Source organism: Rhopalosiphum maidis, chromosome 4 (assembly GCF_003676215.2).
Source record: "Rhopalosiphum maidis isolate BTI-1 chromosome 4, ASM367621v3, whole genome shotgun sequence".
Taxonomy (NCBI): domain Eukaryota; kingdom Metazoa; phylum Arthropoda; class Insecta; order Hemiptera; family Aphididae; genus Rhopalosiphum; species Rhopalosiphum maidis.
The window spans coordinates 47,593,871-47,614,669 of NC_040880.1; the positions used below are offsets into that span (position 1 = coordinate 47,593,871).

The 20,799-nt window shown below is 38.3% G+C and overlaps 1 protein-coding gene across 2 annotated transcripts in view; it reads left to right on the plus strand.

The window, feature by feature from the left end:
• Positions 1-20,799, plus strand: part of LOC113556872 (zinc finger protein castor homolog 1) — an 83,072-nt gene that overhangs the window by 9,158 nt on the left and 53,115 nt on the right. The window contains exon 2 of one of the 2 annotated variants that reach the window (XM_026962075.1): positions 18,654-19,559. In XM_026962075.1, coding sequence (XP_026817876.1) covers positions 18,659-19,559 — 901 coding nt within the window. In that variant the 5' untranslated portion in view covers positions 18,654-18,658. Of the gene's footprint in view, positions 1-18,653; positions 19,560-20,799 lie in introns of those variants that run through there. The other variant, XM_026962076.1, reaches the window with a different exon arrangement.

Below are 20,799 nucleotides of genomic sequence, written 5' to 3' on the forward strand. Positions count from 1 at the left end.
TTTAACTATAGTAAAATTAATTAGTATCTATATACACATTTAAAAATATGCATATGACATGGCGTGCGTGGTTAAAAATTTCACCGGGCGACAAGAATATCATTGAAAAATATTATTTTGATGTTGATTATAATAGCGTTTTGATCGACGATTACTGTTCTCGCCGGAAAGTCGTCATCGGTAGTGAAATTAATTTTTTTTAATCGTCTCTCTATCGCGGGTTTCTTTGGCGGCGGTATTCGAGAGAGGGGTGCAGTGTTGAGCGGGTGGCAGTGGTGGCCGGAACGCGCGCATAATGTGCGTTTAAGGAGAGAACACGCATAATGTCCGTTGAACTCGAACAAACGTAATGTAATAATGCCGGTTCCGTCTGTCGGCGGTGGCGGTGGCGATAGATATAGATGCAGATTGTGCGCGGCTGCGAAAACCGGTACGGTGTACGACGATCGGCGGCGGCGGGTGCGCGCCTGGAATGGGAGCAGTTCGGATTAGCATACGATACACTTATATATGAGTGCGCGGACACACACACACACACACACAACACACGCACTCGGTGATACATGTATACATATGAATTAATACTGTTTTATTATGCGCTTTTAAAACCGGGTTTTATGTATATATAATACCAATACCGCGACGAGATTATACTATTATTTTGTATTTTTATTTTTTGTTCTCATAGCCAACTGCGCGATATAGAAATAAATAAATAAATAGTATTTATATAATAATAATACTATAGCGGAGAGCGAACGAAACGGGAGCTGCTGGGGTGGCCGGGAGGGGTGGGCCGAGAGAAAAAAAAACGGGAAAAATTGTAATAATCGTTCGCGTATATATATATATAATGTACGTTCATTTATATAATATATTATATACATAGTATATGATGCCGGTCGTACATCAATTATTATATTACATACAACCATTGTTGTATGCGCTTTTTATTGCAACTGTAGTATGTTTTGTCCGAGTATAGACATGTATGTGTGCGAGTGCGTGTATGTGTATCATAGGCCGATCTATACAAACAAAACCGACCGCCCCCAAATCGGTTTTTTTTTAACAAAATTAATTTCCGTTTAGATTAAAATTTTTTCCAGACATATAAACAAATTATACATAAATATACACACACACATACACGCGCACACATACAAACACACAAATACAAAACACGCTGCGAGTCCCTGTCCTTCGTCCCTGACTTTTTCCTAGTACTCGACCGCTATAAAAAAAAAAAATAAATAAAAAAATAAATAAAACTGAGGAAAAACTTTTTCGGATCAATACTGAAAAGCAGTTTAAACACACAACAAAGACTGCAACATTTCTTTTTTTTCATTTCTTTTTCCCAGCAGACGAATACATTACCGTCTGCAAAAAACCGATAACGTCGAGACTTTTACGACATTTGCCCGTGTAAAAGTACATTTTTATCGTCAAAACTTATGGAAACCCGAAAATGATTGCGTTGCAATCGTATGTATATTGTATATATATATATATATATATATACATAAATAATATATAGTTATATCTACCGGTGATAGTATGGGTAGGAAGTCTTCAAGGGGTGGAAAGGAGAGAGTTGAGGAGAAGGAGAAACCGATGTTATATGACGATGAATGCGGCGGCGTGGTGGCGGTGATATGTCGATATACATAGTGAATTGATTTCAATGCAGTTTTCGCGTAGCGCGGTTCACCCCGAAAGAGAGGACGACTGACCTACATATTAATAATATCATATAAAATATTATACGCGTTTCGAGTGGTTTTTATATTTTTCGTTTAGAAAACCAGTTCAATCTCGTCAAAACGATTATTTTATCAAAAAAATCCACGCCATCCGCTGGCCGGTTATACTAGACCAGTTTTCATGTAATCATGATAGATAGACGTATGTGTTTTCCGTTTTAATATTATTTTTATTATTTATTATTATTTTTTCTTAAAGAAAAAACCGTAAAACGCCCCGAGGTTGAATTCAAATCGGATACACTGTAATTTCGCCAATTTTTTCCTACTTTTTAATCGTGCTGATATTATATACCTACCTACCAATAAAACGTTATTATATATTATTTATACGCAATGTATCTATATAGATACACTATGTGCAGCTCGTCGTTATTTTATGCAAACGTTGCGGTCACCCGTTTCGCGGTGGTGTTCAAACCGCTCATCAGTATAGCGTGCTCCGGTTGTCAGAAGCGTTCTGACCGCAAACGAAAATACCGACAGAAATCGCGCGGTATATAAATAGTATACATACCTATACAGTGTATTACAGCCGGAAAAGCATATGTCGATAATTGTTTATTATCGCTCGTTTTCTCTTCTTCTTTTCCTTCGATTCTGCCCACGTTTTTCCATTTTCTAATTATAACATTATTGTTTATGCACCCATTTCGGAGCTAACACACCAATAAAAGTGTTGTATCGTTCGAACGTGATTTTCACCTTTTGTCACACCACTATAAGGCTACAGCGGCGTGGACCGAAAACGGCGTGCCGGCCGGCCGCACACAAAAGGAGCAATTAACGTATAATTAATATTGTTTCACGCTGAGAACCACTTGATCGACGCGCGCGCATACCATAATAATAATATTATATATAGGTACCCTCGCCTCTATAAAATATATATACATTTTATATTATATATATATGTTTATGTATACGGTCTCGAGAACAAAAAGATTGTACGGTTTTGTGTGATGTGATTATTATCTCTCTGGAGCTATTGTAAAAGCGCCAAGAATACTGATCGTTTCGTATATATATACCCACAATAAATATTATATGGTAAAAGAAAGAAAAAATAATACTCGTTCGTCTTATTTATATATATATATGTATATATGTATACACCGTACATGGGTACGCAGCCGCGCCTATAAAACGTGTTAATGGATGTATAATATTATTTCACCCACCTCCACCCCACAACCTACAGTACACAGCCACTGCCGCCGCCGTCATAATCCAAAAAGGTTAAAAACGCAATGACGGCTGTTTTCGTTTTAACGCGCAATGATTATGTTATATTTATAATATTTTTTTTATATCAATAATACACCTTTACGAGCTGACGTGGGTACGATACGGCAACAGATGGATTTAGAGATGGTCAAATAAATAGAGAGAGAGAGAGAGACATTAGATACACATTACACCTCGGATGATATATACCTATATTGAAATAATATGTAAATTATTATTCGTTATTATAGCGTAGTATTTAGGGGAAGTTACGCATCTTCGTCAACTATGAAAATCTATATGTGAGACCACATGACGAAAAATAAAAATACAGAGTAATAAAAATGCCGAAAGAAATAATCTTGAGGCCGTCCCTGGCACTTTACATTTTACTTTTTGTTGTTTTATGTGCCGCCGGACAAAAGCGTAATGTGGGACTTGAGTATTGTATAGTGCATGCGCAATGAGTGTGTGCAGCATGTCTGTTGTGTGTGTCACGGCGATAAAACGCCTTTGACGTTATTACAACTCGAATAATGCATAATGACCGTTTCGACGATAATAATCCGTGTTTGTCGTGACATAATAATATTAGCCGAAACAACGACAGGACTCCAGTAAGGTCCCTTTAGTTATTATGTCATAACACCTAGGCAAAATAACCTAGCCGAATTTCGGGTAAACGGGTTTTGTGTTCTACAGATAGTAAGAAGACGTTGGGGCGTCACTAATGCTTATTTATTTTCCCACGAGCTACAAGTTCCAGAAACTATCGTGAAAATTGGGTTATCTCAAATCTCTTCATCGTACTTATATGGCCGTAAATCCGTTTGCAGTTGTGTCCGTCCTACCCGCGTCATCACCGCACGACCGTTCCGTATATACCCCGGTAACCGCGGAAGCCTAGCACGGTTGCACATCAATAATGAACGACCGTATACGATATTATAATATTTCATTTATAATAATACTGTACGGTAATAATATAATAATAATAATATTATAAGAGAGGACCAGAACGAAAAAAAAAACGAGTCGTGTGCGCACGCAACCAACCACGTGGACGAGAGGAGCTAGACGGCCGCGGCGTAAACGGACCGTGAATGAATCAACCGGTTCTCCCGGCGGTTACGCTCCTCGCGCACCCTCGGCCCCGCGCGTCGAGACGGTCGATCGGTCCGCCGCCGCAGCCCTCGTCGGGCACGTGACATCGGAAGCGCGCGCGCGCCCACCGGTTCGGACCGCGGCCCCCGCAACCGCCGAACGACGTCCGTTATCTGTCGCGTGTTATCGGCCGGCGAGACGTTAATGCGCGCGCGACGAATATTATTATGTTGATTTATCCCGAGTGGCGATGATCGTCGGCAACAGACTTTTCCGAACGACTTGTCCGTACCGGGCGATGATAATCGCAATTTCTATACATACTACGACCGGCGACCACCGGCAACGACCCGAGAATTGCGTTTTCGTGTTTCTTATTTCCTCGGGATTTATTATTTCCCGATCACGACGGCTATACAATATAATAATAATAATAATAATAATATGCCATTATCATATCATGACGCCACGCGTATGCATACGCTCAGTACGGTAACACCCCTCCCCACCGCCACACAATATGTGGGCCACTCCGATCGGTTTTCAGTTAAACGCAGTCTTGACCGTCAATTCGCTGCGCCCTAAAACAATAAAAATAATACAAGCAGATGAAAAAGCCGAAATTCGTAGAATATATAATACACATAAGCTCTGCACGGACCACATAATATTGTAATATTTAAAAATTGGGGTGTAAAACTCGGAAATTATACAGCACCTAAACACCGAATAGAGGGCTATCGCCTATGCACTGTCAGTATTATATTACGATATGTTTTTCCGTCTAACGTGTTTATTAATTTATCGTACATTTGTCCAACTTTATTTTAAACGCGTTTAGCTGAATAACATGTGAATTTCGTTACACGGCCCCGGCCGTTGTGGTGTAACTCGATAGTTTTGTTTGTCGTTTAGAGGGCTGAGGATCAGGGAGATACGATGCGCGTAGTTTCATTCCGGATCCATTAAACGATGAGTACAATACTTGTTTTTTTTTTTTTTTCGTTTACGAGAAAAGGAACGTGTTGCGGCGTATTATCGATCAATAAAATTCCGCTTGATTCGTCGTGTTCTACAGTAAATATATATTATTATACGTATACTGTTTAAACGTGTAGCGGCGAGTTATTATACATATACATATACAAATATAGGTACTTACAAGTTAAATGCCTACAATGGTGACGACCCGTAGGGAATATATGCGCAAAACCGATGCAGTCGTACGCTCGTATGATATTATATACCTTTACGTCGAAAAACTATGCGCGTCCAAAGTGTTGGTGCTCGAACACTGCAGTATAATATTATACGGATAGGTACCAGAGCCATAGCATAAAATGTGTAGACACCTGCGACTGCTGCAGCGACGGATTCGAATTATTAATATCGAATCACATGTAAATTATGCGTACATAATATTATACATTATTATCGAGTTTAGCGATAATAAAGAATATATTATGAATATAAATATACGGGTCTGGGCGTGCTAAAATATATACACAATATATTATTGTGTGTTATTATGAGGTCACGTTCTTGTCCATATATTATAGTAATATTGTGTATTATATATGAATATAAATATAATATATATCATATACTATGCACAATATATTATCATAATATAAGCTACGAAAAAAAATAAAAATGTAGAACGATATTTCGATATGATCAATGACAATAAAATATAATAACAACTTTTATCGGCGGTATACGTAAACCTACGTTATAGAGAGATTAATATAACCTTTCGAGTTTGCAATATAATTTAGAAATAGCTATATATTATGGGCAGCATTTAGTTCGATTTTTACTGATGCTCGGTAGGTACTTCGTACTTATACGTAATTGTGCGAGTACATCGCGGTCCACGCCTATTTAATACACCTGCAAAAATTGTAATTGTAGATATACCTAATACACGGTTGTATATATATATAGTAACTCACGCGTTGGTTTCGCGCACGCACCAGCAATAGGACAGACACGCCTCCGAATAGATATAGATTGATACGTGTTGGCATAAAATCAAAAAAATAGAAATCGATAAAATACCAATATATTTTTTTCTAAGTTTGTACACTATTTGAGTTGTGACACGTGGAGCACATCAAGTAATATATAATATATTATATAGGTATATATATATATATATATATATATATATATATATTTATATACGGCCATAAAGGTAGGTATATAATACAGGTGAAATTGTGTATTTTGAAGGCCGTTCCCAATTCCCATACCGAGGTAAACACATTTTTTTGCCAAAAAACGCATGTTAACAGTAATTACACGTATTTTCATTTAAATTATTAATTCAATATTTCCAGACCCCCAGGGAGTTGGCAATTTTAGATTTCGGCATTCCGACGCGACCTCCACGCCGCCGCATATTATATTAATATTATATTATATGCCAACCGGTCCGATCAATCAGCGGCTTGTCACGTTTTCTCGAATAAACCGAAAAAAGAACTCTCCCGTGTTTAGCAACTCGTTGGATACGCTCATATTATAATATTCATAATAATATAATCAATCTGCGTTGCATAATTATTAATATTTTTTATTCATTTTATTTTCCAAGTATACAAATGACGCTGGGCATATTGTATATTTTTTAACTTTCTTATTAATTCTCTATTATTGATTCAATGGTCAAATTATGTATAATTACTATTATAATATATCTGTTATTGAATTTCACGTGACTGAGAATGAGTGCACGATTTCTTGTTGAAAACAATTTAACAGCTGTGTGTATGAGAAAAAAAGGAGTGTTTTAATAACTATAAATAATATTATAATTTGTAATATTTTCAACCGATAATTGTTTTAACTGCGATGGTATACTTTTACATTTACTTTAAAATACATACATTTTCACATATATGCCGCTCATATAATAATTATATTTTACGGATAATTACTATCATTCGAACGATTTAATATCAGACGTACAAAATAAACAGTTTTAGGCGATGGTAAAAATAGGATTAGTGTTATAATATATACTGCAGTATACCCGCGGTATTACAAGATTTCATTGCGCGCGCGATCCGGTTAGGAAACGTGCACCCGTCAATAAGTAAAATCCGTGTGTTCTTTTAATATTTTTGTCTTAAAAGATGTTTTATACGCATTCACAATATATGTATATTATGTATACATTCGTATCTATATTATATATAAATAGGGTCGGATGCTGCGACGCATTCATTATCGCAGATTACACGAAAATATTGTAAATACCCAACAAAAGAATCGTGCATTTACATATTCACCGAGCATCGTCGGTTATTAAATAAATCTTATTAACATAACAAATGTGTTACATCCTTTCACTTTTGATAGGTTACACACACACGAAAAAAAGGTTCATTCATTCATTGAAAAATAAAATAGGTAGTTATGTATATGTATAAATAAATATTATATATATATATATATATATGTTATAATATTTTATTACCGTTTTATTTCTCATCCGTTTTCCCATCGTGAGATAATATCATAGTTATCGCACATCGTCTGGACCTTGACGTCGTTCTATCCAAATCTCGGCCGTCGTTTAAAAGAGGAGATGCTTTTTTTCGCTGTCCGACCTAATAACAATTCACGATCAGCGCTCGGAGGGGGTGACAGCGACATGAACGGAGGGCACGGAAATCACTTTTCGCGCTTTCAAAAAAACTTGTTTTAAGCACTTATTATTAAGCAGTGCGCGCTCTATATAACGCACACTGTATAACGTAAGTAAAAAGTAGGTTTATATATATAGGTGCCCACATCACTATATATTTGTGATGTACATAAAAACAAAATTCGACTGTGGGCGCGCGCGCGCGAGCGTTTTACTCTAAATTCCGAGAATGAGGTGAAGGAGGAACGATCTGTGTGACTGCGTGTGTGTGTGTGTGTGTGTGTGTACTGTGTATTATATATTTTGTATACGATATGGTCCGCGGGCGATCTTTTTGTGTTTAACTGAAAAAAAAATAAAAAACCGGATCGACCGCGACGTCTAACCACGTATATAGCTATATATCCATACAGTTAAATAGACATCGTATAATATAATATAATGATACGTTGAAAAAATAATCACAATAAATATATAAGTATCTACCTAAATAATAATATCGCGTAAAATATAAGGTGTTAAAATAATACTCGGAATGTATATTAATAGTGTGTCTCTGTTTCTCTTGACAATATACCGTTTTGGACGTTTTCGCGTTAATAACCCGTCGGAGCTCCGTTTTTTTTTTTCTAACATTTTATATAAATGCGTTACATCTCGGTCGGCTGAATCGATATAATTGGCGAACTCGTCTGTGCACGCAGTTATAATATACCTACGCAATACGCGTACATTATATATGATATTGTAATGTATTGTACGGCTTGCTCGCCATCTCAAGTCGACGGCGGAAAAAAGTTTAATATATAATAACAATAATAATAAACACGCCTTATAATGGCAGCCTGCGACGACGGAGAGCGGAGACTACGACGATACGGCGTGACGCCATCGCGAACGGCGGAAGCGTGTCGAATACCACACCGTTACACGTATTCGCCACCGCCGACCGTCAGCTAAATAATATAAATAAAAATAATTGATGATTGTTTTATTATTATTTTTTATTTTTTCCTTTTCGATAATAATTACTATAAATCATTATTACATCCGTCTGTTGGCGCGTTTCTTCCCGCTCGGTGTACAACAGCCACTACACAATAATTACACCGCTCGATCGCCGTTCGCGTTTTACCGCGATATCGGTATCATATTATTTACGCGCGGTCGACCGACGTCGATTTTCCGCGACAGTCGAAAATTCGTCTTATCGTTTACCTACCATAAAACGGTGCTCATAAAACATTCAATGATTGCATTTTTCGCGTTTTCGCGTGTAACCACAAAACCTAGCCGAGCTAGCTATTATTGCTTGTATAGGTAAAATGAAAAGACGTTTTGTTTAATAATATAATATTGGGCGACGACTGTACGTCCGAAAATAAATTTATATAGTTATACGTTTTCATTAACGATGTACGATGATAATAGAAATAAAATTCAAATCTCTATACGCACGTGTATACATGATTTGCCCGTGGTAGTGTAATTATCCATGTATGATGTATTATGCGCGAGAACGGAGGAGACAAAATATACGTGTATATTATTGTCGTTTGAACGTCATGCTTTGTATTTTTGAAATTGATTTCGAAATTGATTAAGTCAAACGGACACACACTCGCACACAAAAAGACCATTGCGGCGCACAAGGGTGCTATGCATATAATTCATATATATATATATATTTATAAACAATATACTTATCTAATGGGGGAAACGCCGTTCGGGTGACATGTCCTACGCGGCAGTGTCGATGGCGGCGGAGGATTATGGGAGCGTTGACCATGGTGATGATCAATATGTTCGGGAAAAATTGGAGGAAGGCTGAAAACAAAAGGAAACTTAAAACGGGTTCGTGATTCCAAAATGGCGACCGTACGGTCGACTTATGCAAATATTAATAACGGACGATGGGAACTTTATATATGTATATTTATCGGGGAAAAAAAGTAAAAAAAGAATGTAAGGGTTACCGACAAACAAACACAATAGCAATAATAAAATATATAGAAGGGGTATATATATTTTTTTTAATACTCTTTGAGAACTCGTTACGTGCTAGGGGTACTCACTTCTGTGTGTGTGTTTGCATATGAATAGGAGTTCAATTTTTTTTATTTTTTTTTTTTAATTCTTCCCTACGGTAAAACAGCAAGAGTGGGAACGGCGTACGCGGGCGGGGTGCGCGTCGTAAATACTAATATTCGATATGAGTCATTATTTTTAATGAAAAGCGCCGTAAAGCCCGGTGTCAATTTTAGAAGCACGAAACGCTTGCGCGTGAGTCATCGAAAAGGAAAAAATGCATATTCCACACAAAAAAATATATACGTATACAGTGGAAATTATACGGGTCGGCCAAAATTCGTTTTTTCCCCCGTTTGAACACAATAATATTTAAACGGTCCTCTAATGAATCCTCGTCGAATATTATATACCCTTGAAGCTAATTAGATTCCATTATATAATCTCCATCGCCACCGCTGCGCTGCGATGGATATATCGTGCGTGCACTAATTCTCCGGGCCCGCTGAGGTCGTTCTTATTGGCTCGTTAATCATATTTTAATTAAAAATAAAAAAATTAAGAGAGAAAAAATATTATTATACATAATATATTATATTATGTATATATAAATATATATATATATATATACATACGTTGCACACTACACGTTCACTGGCGTATATGATGCGTATAAACTCGGGTAAAATACGAAAAAGAATACACAGAGCTGGGTTTGTTTAGACGATATTACGGTGGGCCGGCAGACCGTGTTTTTTGAGGTCATTTATCATTTCGTATGAGACGATAGCCGGCAGACACACTCCTTCATCGTATTTATTTATTTATTTTTTCTTCGTATTCTTTCTCCGCGTCTCCTCATATCCTCTCTTAACTAACCGGGGGAATCTTAATTATTTTGGTTTTTTTGACAAAAACAAAGATTTATTATTGTTCTTTTGTTCGCAGACGTCGTCAAATATGACGGGAATTTAATTACATCTGTATAATAATAATAATAATAATAATAATAATAATAAAGTATATAAAAACGGTCAGATCTTTGTTCTAAACGTCGTAATCGTTGTCGGATGGGTATCATAATATTATATATTAGATGATGTCTTTCGTTTTCTTTTGGATTTCTAACGGACAGTGACGAGGTAGCTATATTTATATAAGTATATATACAATATACATTGTAGGTTTTTCTATGTGTGTTACGTCCATTATAATACATAGTTTTCGGGATATTTGCTAGTTTTAATGACAGCGAAACATATATATATATTTATGTATTATCATCAAATGTGTTAAATTTGCCACCTTATTGTTTTTCGATTTCTTTTGATCGTTTCGTGTTGTCATGTATACATTAATACTCGCGGGATTTCAATTCAAGGTTATACCAATACGCCTGTATAGATAATTATTACCGAATAATGTATTCAACAAATACACGAAGCAACAATAATTTCAAAAATCTCTATACCTTCAGGATTTGAAATAATAATAAAATATTTTGTAGGACATACTACATAGTAATATTATTCGAAAACAAAATAGGTCTTGCGCAGTGACTGCACCCCGCGCAATGTAGACGTCGCGAGTATGCACAACACTGTGCTGCAGTCTCGCAATCGTTATACAGATATATAGTATAGTTCCGCAGACCTTGCCCGATTTTTATTTCGGGAGAATTCATTATAATTATTATTCCGATTTACAATAAACATGTATATACATATACAAATAAATGCCATCGGCAGTGACGTGTCGTGTCGCGAATAATTTTTGTCTACTATATATAGTTGTACATTATACGCGCGCACTGCAGTGTTTAGTAGGTATGTAGGTACAGTATTGAGTGTAACGTTGCACAATAATATGGACGCGAACAATGCGATTTACATACATTTGCGTGCAAATCCGAAACCCCGCAAAGACCCCATAATATTATATATATATATATATATATATATCTCGGAGTATCGGACGCGATTTGACTTTTTTTTTATCGACACATATACATGCGCGTGAACACGTAATATAGTCATTTCACTTGTATGTACGCGTAAACTATTATATCACATATACTTATGGGTACATTATAATACGGTATAGGCATGTGCGCGAGAATCCGTCATCAAATAATACGCAATGACTGTAATAGTCGACCAGCCAGATAACGATCACCGTTTTATTAGATACGTTTGGTCGTGAAAGCTGCAGCATTGAGTGTATTTAGGTAGACAATCTATATAATGTATACTATTGTAATATGCATATAATAGTATATTATTTGTTATTATTACGCGAAACTGAAATTATTATATCCGCGGTGTGATTTCGGTTAAATTTACGAGCGAGTACCTATGTAATATGTATTATAGCAGTGGTACGATTCGACCGACGGTATTATGCGTATACCAACGATTACTATTTTTATACGTAAAAAAAAAAATTGCATTGCTCGAACAATAATTAAAGTCGAGTGGGGTTCGCCAACGTGACTGTCACGGGCAACGCGCGAACGCTATTAAAAAAAACAAAAAAAAAAACAAAAAAACCACCAAACGCACAATAATATTATGATATATACTTATAACTTATTATCTATATATCAGCTATACACATGCTATAGTTATGTGTAGTGGGCAGGTAAGTTCTTTTTTTCACGACTGCAGCGTATAACAACACGTGTGTGTATATGTGTACCTATATATTATAACGTGTACACAGACTTTACTCCAAACGGGCGATCATAATATATTATATGTGTTATGTGTATATAAACTTGGCCAATGTCGTCGCACTGCTGTTGCAGAAAATTGATTTAGCCGGCCAAAATTATTAACACGCCGCCGCAACGCAATAAATTATGTAAAGGATTATAATGTAAGCCAGAGCTTGGCGTAGATACATTATTTACAGTTACTTATACTCGAAAGACGTCATGTAGGTATATGATATTAGGTATAACTACATGTTTACAATTTCGAATTCTGTATGATCTCAATACTAATACATAATTTTTCTCTAGTTTATACGACAACGACCATAGACTCATTCACTATAACAATGTACACTCCGTATAATTTCGCATTTAATTTTGCTCGATTCGTTTTGTCTTGCAAAGGGTCAGTCAATAGAATTTGATTTGTAATTGATGAGCCATGATGGGTATACTGGTGAAGTCATCGCGGACAACAAAATGTTTTCGTCGTAAATGTGATTTTAACGTGATTTACCCGACTGAATACAGTATTATGTATAATATTATGTACATATTTGGCCCGTGCTTAATATACGCTGATGGATATAGACTCTGTGCGAATTTTATTTGATATAATATATATATATATATATATGTGTGTGTGTGTGTGTGTAAAATCTGCGTTTAACACTCGCGAGTTATACGATAATACATCGCCCACGCGGCCAACACGAATAAATAATTTTATACGATTTCGCAAACGATTGTATATTTTCATACGCAGCATAAATGTATAATAAATAGGTATAGAACGCGTATCGGAAACTTGTTATTATTTTATTTTTCCGATTCGCGGCCGGACACCCGGGGTACCTAAACCACACGCCGTATTCTATTACATGTACACATTATTATATATTGTGTGTGCGTCGAACAACGGAATAATAATAATAATAATAATAAAAAAAACCAAATCATATAGCTATTACTATGTACGCACACAATATTATATATATATACGATATACCGCAGTATATATAATATTATATATGGTACCGGTACAAAAGAATAACACGCGATAACACGACATCTAGTACATATTATACTATATGCCTATGTATAACACACACACACACACACACACACACTATATTATTTATATGTATAGGTATTAGGTACACGCGTATTATAAAAGCGGCGTCAGACTGCAACAACCGGAAGATTGCGGCGTGACCAATCGGCCTCACGTTTGACTCGCTGGCGCCCGGACCTACCGACGATGGGCCTACATAACCGTATTTTCGTATTGCCGCGCGTCGTCGGTACATTACCTACACCGTTGTGTACTACACGCTGTTGTTGTTGCTCATAAACTTATATATATATATGTTATAATTTATATTATATAAAAGTCGGCTCACGCTTTTTATTTAAATATATAAATTACAATTTATCACAATGATGCACGGGTACCTCCTATTATACGTTTTACAGGAGGCGCTCGCATAATACCGCGAGTATTGCACCGCTGCGGCGTCGCGTTGACTTCATGTACCGCCGTTAACGTCTCCGATAAATGTAATCGATAATGTATTTATACATATCGTTATTATGTTATTATCATACCATTATTGCCATCGTCGTTTTGGGTCAACCCGCTCTTCTCGTCGTGTCTGATCGCGTACCTATGGTTAAAAGCACATAAAACATTGTTAAAGATAAATTTCTGAAATGCGTATCGTTTCACACGAGAAATATTGCGCATATTATGCATCGCGTATTTAATCTGACCGTTCAATATACTCGCAACAACCGGTATACGCATAGGTTTTAAACACACGAAATACACATAACGTATATTTGTCCATTCAATACAGAAAGATCATATTTCTGCTCAGTGCATTATATAGATGTGTACATAACTCGCGCGTTGTACACGCATATCGTGTGTGACATAGACTTTTATCGGGAGGAGGCGTCCACCTCGTCGTCCGCACTCCTTCCCCACACGTCTGGTTATTGTTACACGTTTATCGTATATAAATATAGACTATAAAATGACCTTTACGCCAGGTTGTAAAAGCTCAATTTCGCAACAATGCTATTATTTGTTTTTTATTAGCCCCCGGACGAAAATGAACGTTGCCAAAACTTATCGATTCGATTCATACGCGCACAAAAGCACCCGGTACTTTTCACGATTTTTTATTATACGATTACAGAAAATTATATTACATATTATATTTAAAAAAAAAAAAAAAAAAACAAAAAAATGAGAAGTACAGCCAAATCTAGTTTCTATATTTTACGGTAGTGCTATACCTAATAACAGAGTTTTATTTAAACATTTTACAGTTTTTTTTTTAAACTATTATGATTTATGATAAAATGTTTTATTGGTTATGACTTTGTTCATATCAAAAGTGGCCTAATTTTTTCAAAAACGTCATAAATGCCCGTTGATACCTACAGGAACGTAGATAATATATCTATTCTTTTTAGTACCTTTTACTTATATAGCCTTGCGTCGCGATCGATACTCCCAGCCTGCAAGCACAAATCAGTTTGGAATGCGTCCTTAACTTAAATCCCACAACAAATGTGACGATAAGACCAGACTGCACTGCAGCAGCCGCGACAAGGACAGGAGTGCGCGCAAGAAGGGCGATTGGAAATTCCAGTAAAACACAATGAAACATTGTGGGAACGGGCACAAAAGGACGTCCTTCAGTTGCGATGTCTTGTGTGTGTATAAATGTATAATAGTCCTAGTCTATAGGTGTCTATAATACACGTATAATGTTTATATACTATATATATATATATATACGCCTGCAATAGCGGACAATAATATTTTTTTCGAGAAAAAAAATAACAGAAAAGGGAAAACACGTTTTTCAAAATCTTATTGCGTACTATATTGTGCAATTAATACAGTCGTTTACCCCGTAATTCACTGCAGTGTGTAGGTTAACTATTGCTGCTGCAGCCGGCTACTTTCGGTGTCGCTTGCAGCTGCCGAAAATCTTGTCGGTCTAAAAAAAAAATACCCTCATAAAACAAACACAATAATTATAATTATTGTATCCTTTTTCCGATCGCAAATATTAATAATTATTTTAATGTATCATATAATCTACCGTTTTCTATTGTATCTAACCGTTTCGTATTTCACCTGATCGGATTATTATTATTATTGCTATATTATAATTTTTTTCTTCGAAATGCAAAGCACTATATATTATATTTTATACGGTCTACGGCGGCCGTGTCATTTACAACCACGGGAACCACACCTGTATATTATCGGTAACCAGGTGTCAGCGCATTTTTGTTGTTATTATATGACGTATGAGGTATATGTGTATTTTTTTTTTTTTTTTGTTTCCGGCAACCCGATTTTATTATTCGAGTGCAAAAAGGTTAGCTGAAACCCAACTCCTATTGTTTTTCGAATAATTTAAAACGAAAAACATCGATCACTACAAAAGTCAGACTGCTCAGTCTGACGACCTATAACGTTTGTCGGGCGAGACACCGCCAACATTGCAGTAGTGTATATATATATATATATATATAATATACTGCAGTCGTATGGTTATAGGTTATTAAACCACGCACTAATATTACACTCGTTCCACGCGAAATTTACCCTTTTATTCCGCGTTATGTAATATAAAACATAATATACGACCACCGCCGAATCGTCTGCGTTTTGCATCTGTTTACGGTTTTTATTATATTTTTTTGTTTATATCGATCGCCGTCGCCCGAAAAGTGAATTATTAAGTGGTTATCCCTCGCAGCGATATTGAATTGCAACCGGGAGGGTACGAAACCGATCCAAAATAAAGACACCGCGACGATATGCCGCGTGGATACGGTTCATTGATTTGCGGGGCACGTTTTATTTCTATTTTTTTTTTCGGCCCGACCTACACTTGAACGAGTACTTACATATATTTGGGGACCGGCATATCGTACTGCATGCTGCACGAACAGCTCGTGTGTGACTAATGATTTCGGGGGCTTTCCTTCCGCGCTCCCGTCGAAATAACGCACCTGATCATTGTCAACCCCTCGTCGACTTCGGTTTGACCTTTGCTGCGATTTATTGTTAAATTATTTATTTATTTATTTTTTTTTTTTTTTGCCAATTTTGTCGGGTATGGGCTTTGATTACGTCCGCGAATCCGTCATTATAATTATACACTCGCGCACAACAAACACGCGTAATATACTCGACTCGACCTATCCGTATTGCTTTCACTCCGTCTAGACCGTTTTAAAAATCGATTATCGCGCGAGGCACTGTAGAAATCAGATTTTAACGTACGGTATTTTTTTTCTGCAGTCTTAGAAACGAAATCCGTTTAGCGAACGACGCGAGAATATTAATTAACGGCGCTGTGTATCAGGTCCTGTTTCGTCTTATTTGGTGAATTCCGGAACGTAAAATTTAATAGCCGCCGGACTGTAGCGGAAAAAAATAGAAGTCGGTGTTATATAGCAGGTGCCGTTTTTATACAATTATCAATAGTTTTTTCCACGCATTCCGCGCGTACTGGATTCTGCGTATTTAGTATACGTATAGATGGGTATACGCTATATAATAAATAAACTGCAGTAAGTTATGCTTTACATGCGTCGCGCGTCTCGTCACGAGTCCCTCGACGTCACTGCGTCAAAATTGCATTTCCTGCGTTCCGCCGCGGTAGTGTCGTCCGCGGTAATTTCCGCCGCGTATTGTTGAAAATTATCCAGACATTTGATTTGAAAATGTCACTTCCGCTGAGTTCTTTAAACCGTCAGATTTTATTTTTCTGTCCAGTTGGTCGTCCAATTTGAGTTCTTACATTGTTTCGTCTGTATATTATAGCGAACGTATACCCGTATAATACAATATATTATATTATTATATAGCCTAGCGACTCTTTTATTCCAATAACACTATCGATTATACTTAGGCCTATAGTATCGAGACTTTCGATTTATTGCTCTACGTGCGCGAAATACGAGGACGGTGGTGACCGCAGTCGTATTATAGGTAGCACATTATAGAAGAAAAAAATTGGAAAACCAAAAAGTGTCATATTATATTATTATACGCATACTACGAGACCCGCGCACGCGCACTCGTCCATCTCGAGTTCTCCCACGTCCACATACGTGTCCCATTATATCATATATATATATATATATATATATATAAATGTATAATAAAATATTATCCTTTTGTGGACATGGCGTATAATAATATACTATACACGCGTCGCTGTCGCCGTGAAAAGGACACGCGGGAACCGATGGCCGGAAGCAATACGTCTATATGATGTTATGTATTAATAGGATATTATTATATATTATACACAGGTGCCTCCCGTGTCCGTCGGACGTACACCACTATGTACGCATATATACATATATATTACCGTAGTGCGAGAAAACTGTACATAGTATATATATTGTGCTCGGGCCGAGGCGCCGGGCGCATCGACGACGACACCGAAGACGGCCGCGTTATTATGATCGTCGTCGCGGTATATTATAATATTTATAGCGTACGCGCGCGTCTGGGTCCTCCTATACAGTGATATATATTTATACATGCTGCGTTGTTATTGTGGATGTCCGAGTCATTGTATTAAACCGACCCGCGACCGTATGTACCCGCGCGCGCGCGCGTGTGTGTGTGTGTTCACATATTATTGTATTATTGGTACGTCTCTGCGGGGCGATCAACGCCCTGCCGTCGTGTGTTCGTTGTAAACAACGTCGCTGGTTTTCAGTCGACTGTGCGTACTTTATATACGCAACGTAGACTTGATCCGCAGTCGACGATAATTAGGCCAAGAGCCGAGTCGGTTTTAATTCGTACGCGGCGCGATCGTTATTCGTCTTCTCGCATACACACTCGTCGACTCTGACATAATTAAGTCGATTTTGAATTTTCACTGTCGAAAAAACATTTTTTTTTTTTTATTCGATCTTAAAAAAATATACGCGCTTACCATACATACCAACGTACATGTATATGACAACAACATCACGTGATTAGGTACATAAATGAATTGCTGCGTCAATTCGAGTGAACTTCGCAGCTGTTTTTTGACATTACAACACAATAAATTACCACCTGCGCCTCCAATAATCGTATGCATATTTTTTATGATTGCAGGTTGAATGGTGACAATGGCCGATACGGGATTGTTGGCTGCACCGGCGGCGGCGGCAGCCCGGCACAGCAAAGTGCAAACGCCGCCGCTGGGCGTGTTCTCGTCGGCCGAGGACACGGATTCGGAGGCCGAAGCCGACCGGACCCGTGACGAGGAAGACGACGACGACGACCATCAGCACAAACACCAACACCGCCATCTCCATCAGCAGCACCAGCAACAACACCACCACCACCACCACCACCGCCGCCGTCAGCGTCAGCAGCAGCACGCGCTGCAGCAACAGCAGCCGGTCTGCTTGGCGGCCAGATCTAACGCGTCCGTCGTCAATCACAACAACAACATCAACAACAACAACAACAGCAACAGCAACAACAACAACAACAACATCAACAACAATCACAGTACGCGGAACAAGCGGAAAAACTTTCAGCCGCGCAACATCAGCTACACGCAGGACACGGCCGAGGGCGGTTGTGACGGTGGCAACGGGGGCGCCGGCGGAGACTCGGCCGCGGCCGGCGGCGACTCGACCGCGGCCGCAGTGCTCGACCTGAGCGCGTGCACCGGGTCCACTGTGGCCAAGCGGCCGCGCGTCGACGACGGTTCCGCGCCGATGGATCTCACGTGCGCCGTGCCCCAACCCCCGGCGGCGGGCGTGGCGCCGGCGGACAAGCGCACGTCCACCGTCGCCGCGGCAGCCGCAGCCGCCGCCCAAGGTGTCCAGCACCTGCTAGCGGCCGCGGCCGCGGCGGCTGGCCACCACCAACACCACCAGCCGCACGACGCGACCGACTTGAAGGAGTACGCTCAGAACACGGTCCGCGAGCTGCTGGAAATCTACGGGCTCAACACGGACGTGGCCGACGCCATCACCAACAACGTGCCGATGGTTAACTTCTCCACCGGTAAGTCCCGATAAATTTATACACCGAACAATTTTAACGACCGCGAATAGTTTAGTATTAAATCGTACCCGACGCGCCGAAAACGAGATTGATCGAGAAAGGTACAATGTTATGTGATCGGTAAGAGTTAAGAATCGATTGCAAAAAAATAAGTAACATTTCGACTCGATTTCGATTTCCAATTCGTTAGTTATTACTCGCGATTCCAGAGCTACTATAAGATATTTCGTCTCACTATTTCGATTCGCTGAGCATTATCGTCCATCCGCTAGTTTACACTACGCGTTACAATATATTATGTATCAATCGGCGAATTATCGGAGAGACGACGATGCGTTACGACCAAACCGATGGTCGGCCGGTAATGGCTTTTAAACGGTATAAACGCAAAGTCAACGAAGTGTAATCGGCGTGTAAAGGACACGGCAGTACGCGCGTCGTACCTACGCACATACGATAATATTTAATGTTGTGATGGCGATCCTAACGAGGAGATGTTTACATAATGCGCGCGGTAGCCACGAATACTTTGGCCCGCGGACGTTTCGAACATTGAATTCGTGTCTGAACCGTACACGCGATCGATTATTAATAGCAGCGGGTTATATTAAATCGTATAATACACTGTACATACGTGTGTGTGTGTGTGTTTATATGGATGCGCAAAAGACCGCCGAAGAATGATTATGCGTTCTTACGCTAATATAATGTGAATCCGGATGCTTTGACGCGCAGCCATCCCGTATTTAGGTATGTATCGCGGTTTCAATTACACGAAAACGTGTTTCCCCGCGGAGTGGTGGTCGTCCGATCAACCGAGATGAATTGATTAATGTACACGTATAAAAATATAAGACAATAATTAAAACGTCTCGAGGGGCCGGCCGACGTGCACTCGCACTCGCGACGGTATAATGTAATGCAATAATACTACAACTGTGGACAGGACACGTTGCGAGTAAGGACCAGTTGAGAAAAATATATTGAAAAATGGCAACTCGTTTGGATCGATTACTTATATGGGATAATTATTGTTCTTATAGAGTTTATCGTATTTAATTTATTCGCGTTAATTATTTTGTTATTACGAGTAATATCCTAGTTATAAATTATTAGACCTATTGGCATAAACTACAAATTAGCATATTGTAATTAGAAAGCATAACAACCAATAAAAAAACAATGTGCTTCATATTATTTCGATGAATATTTTCTTTTTTTTTTTCCATATTCATGAGGT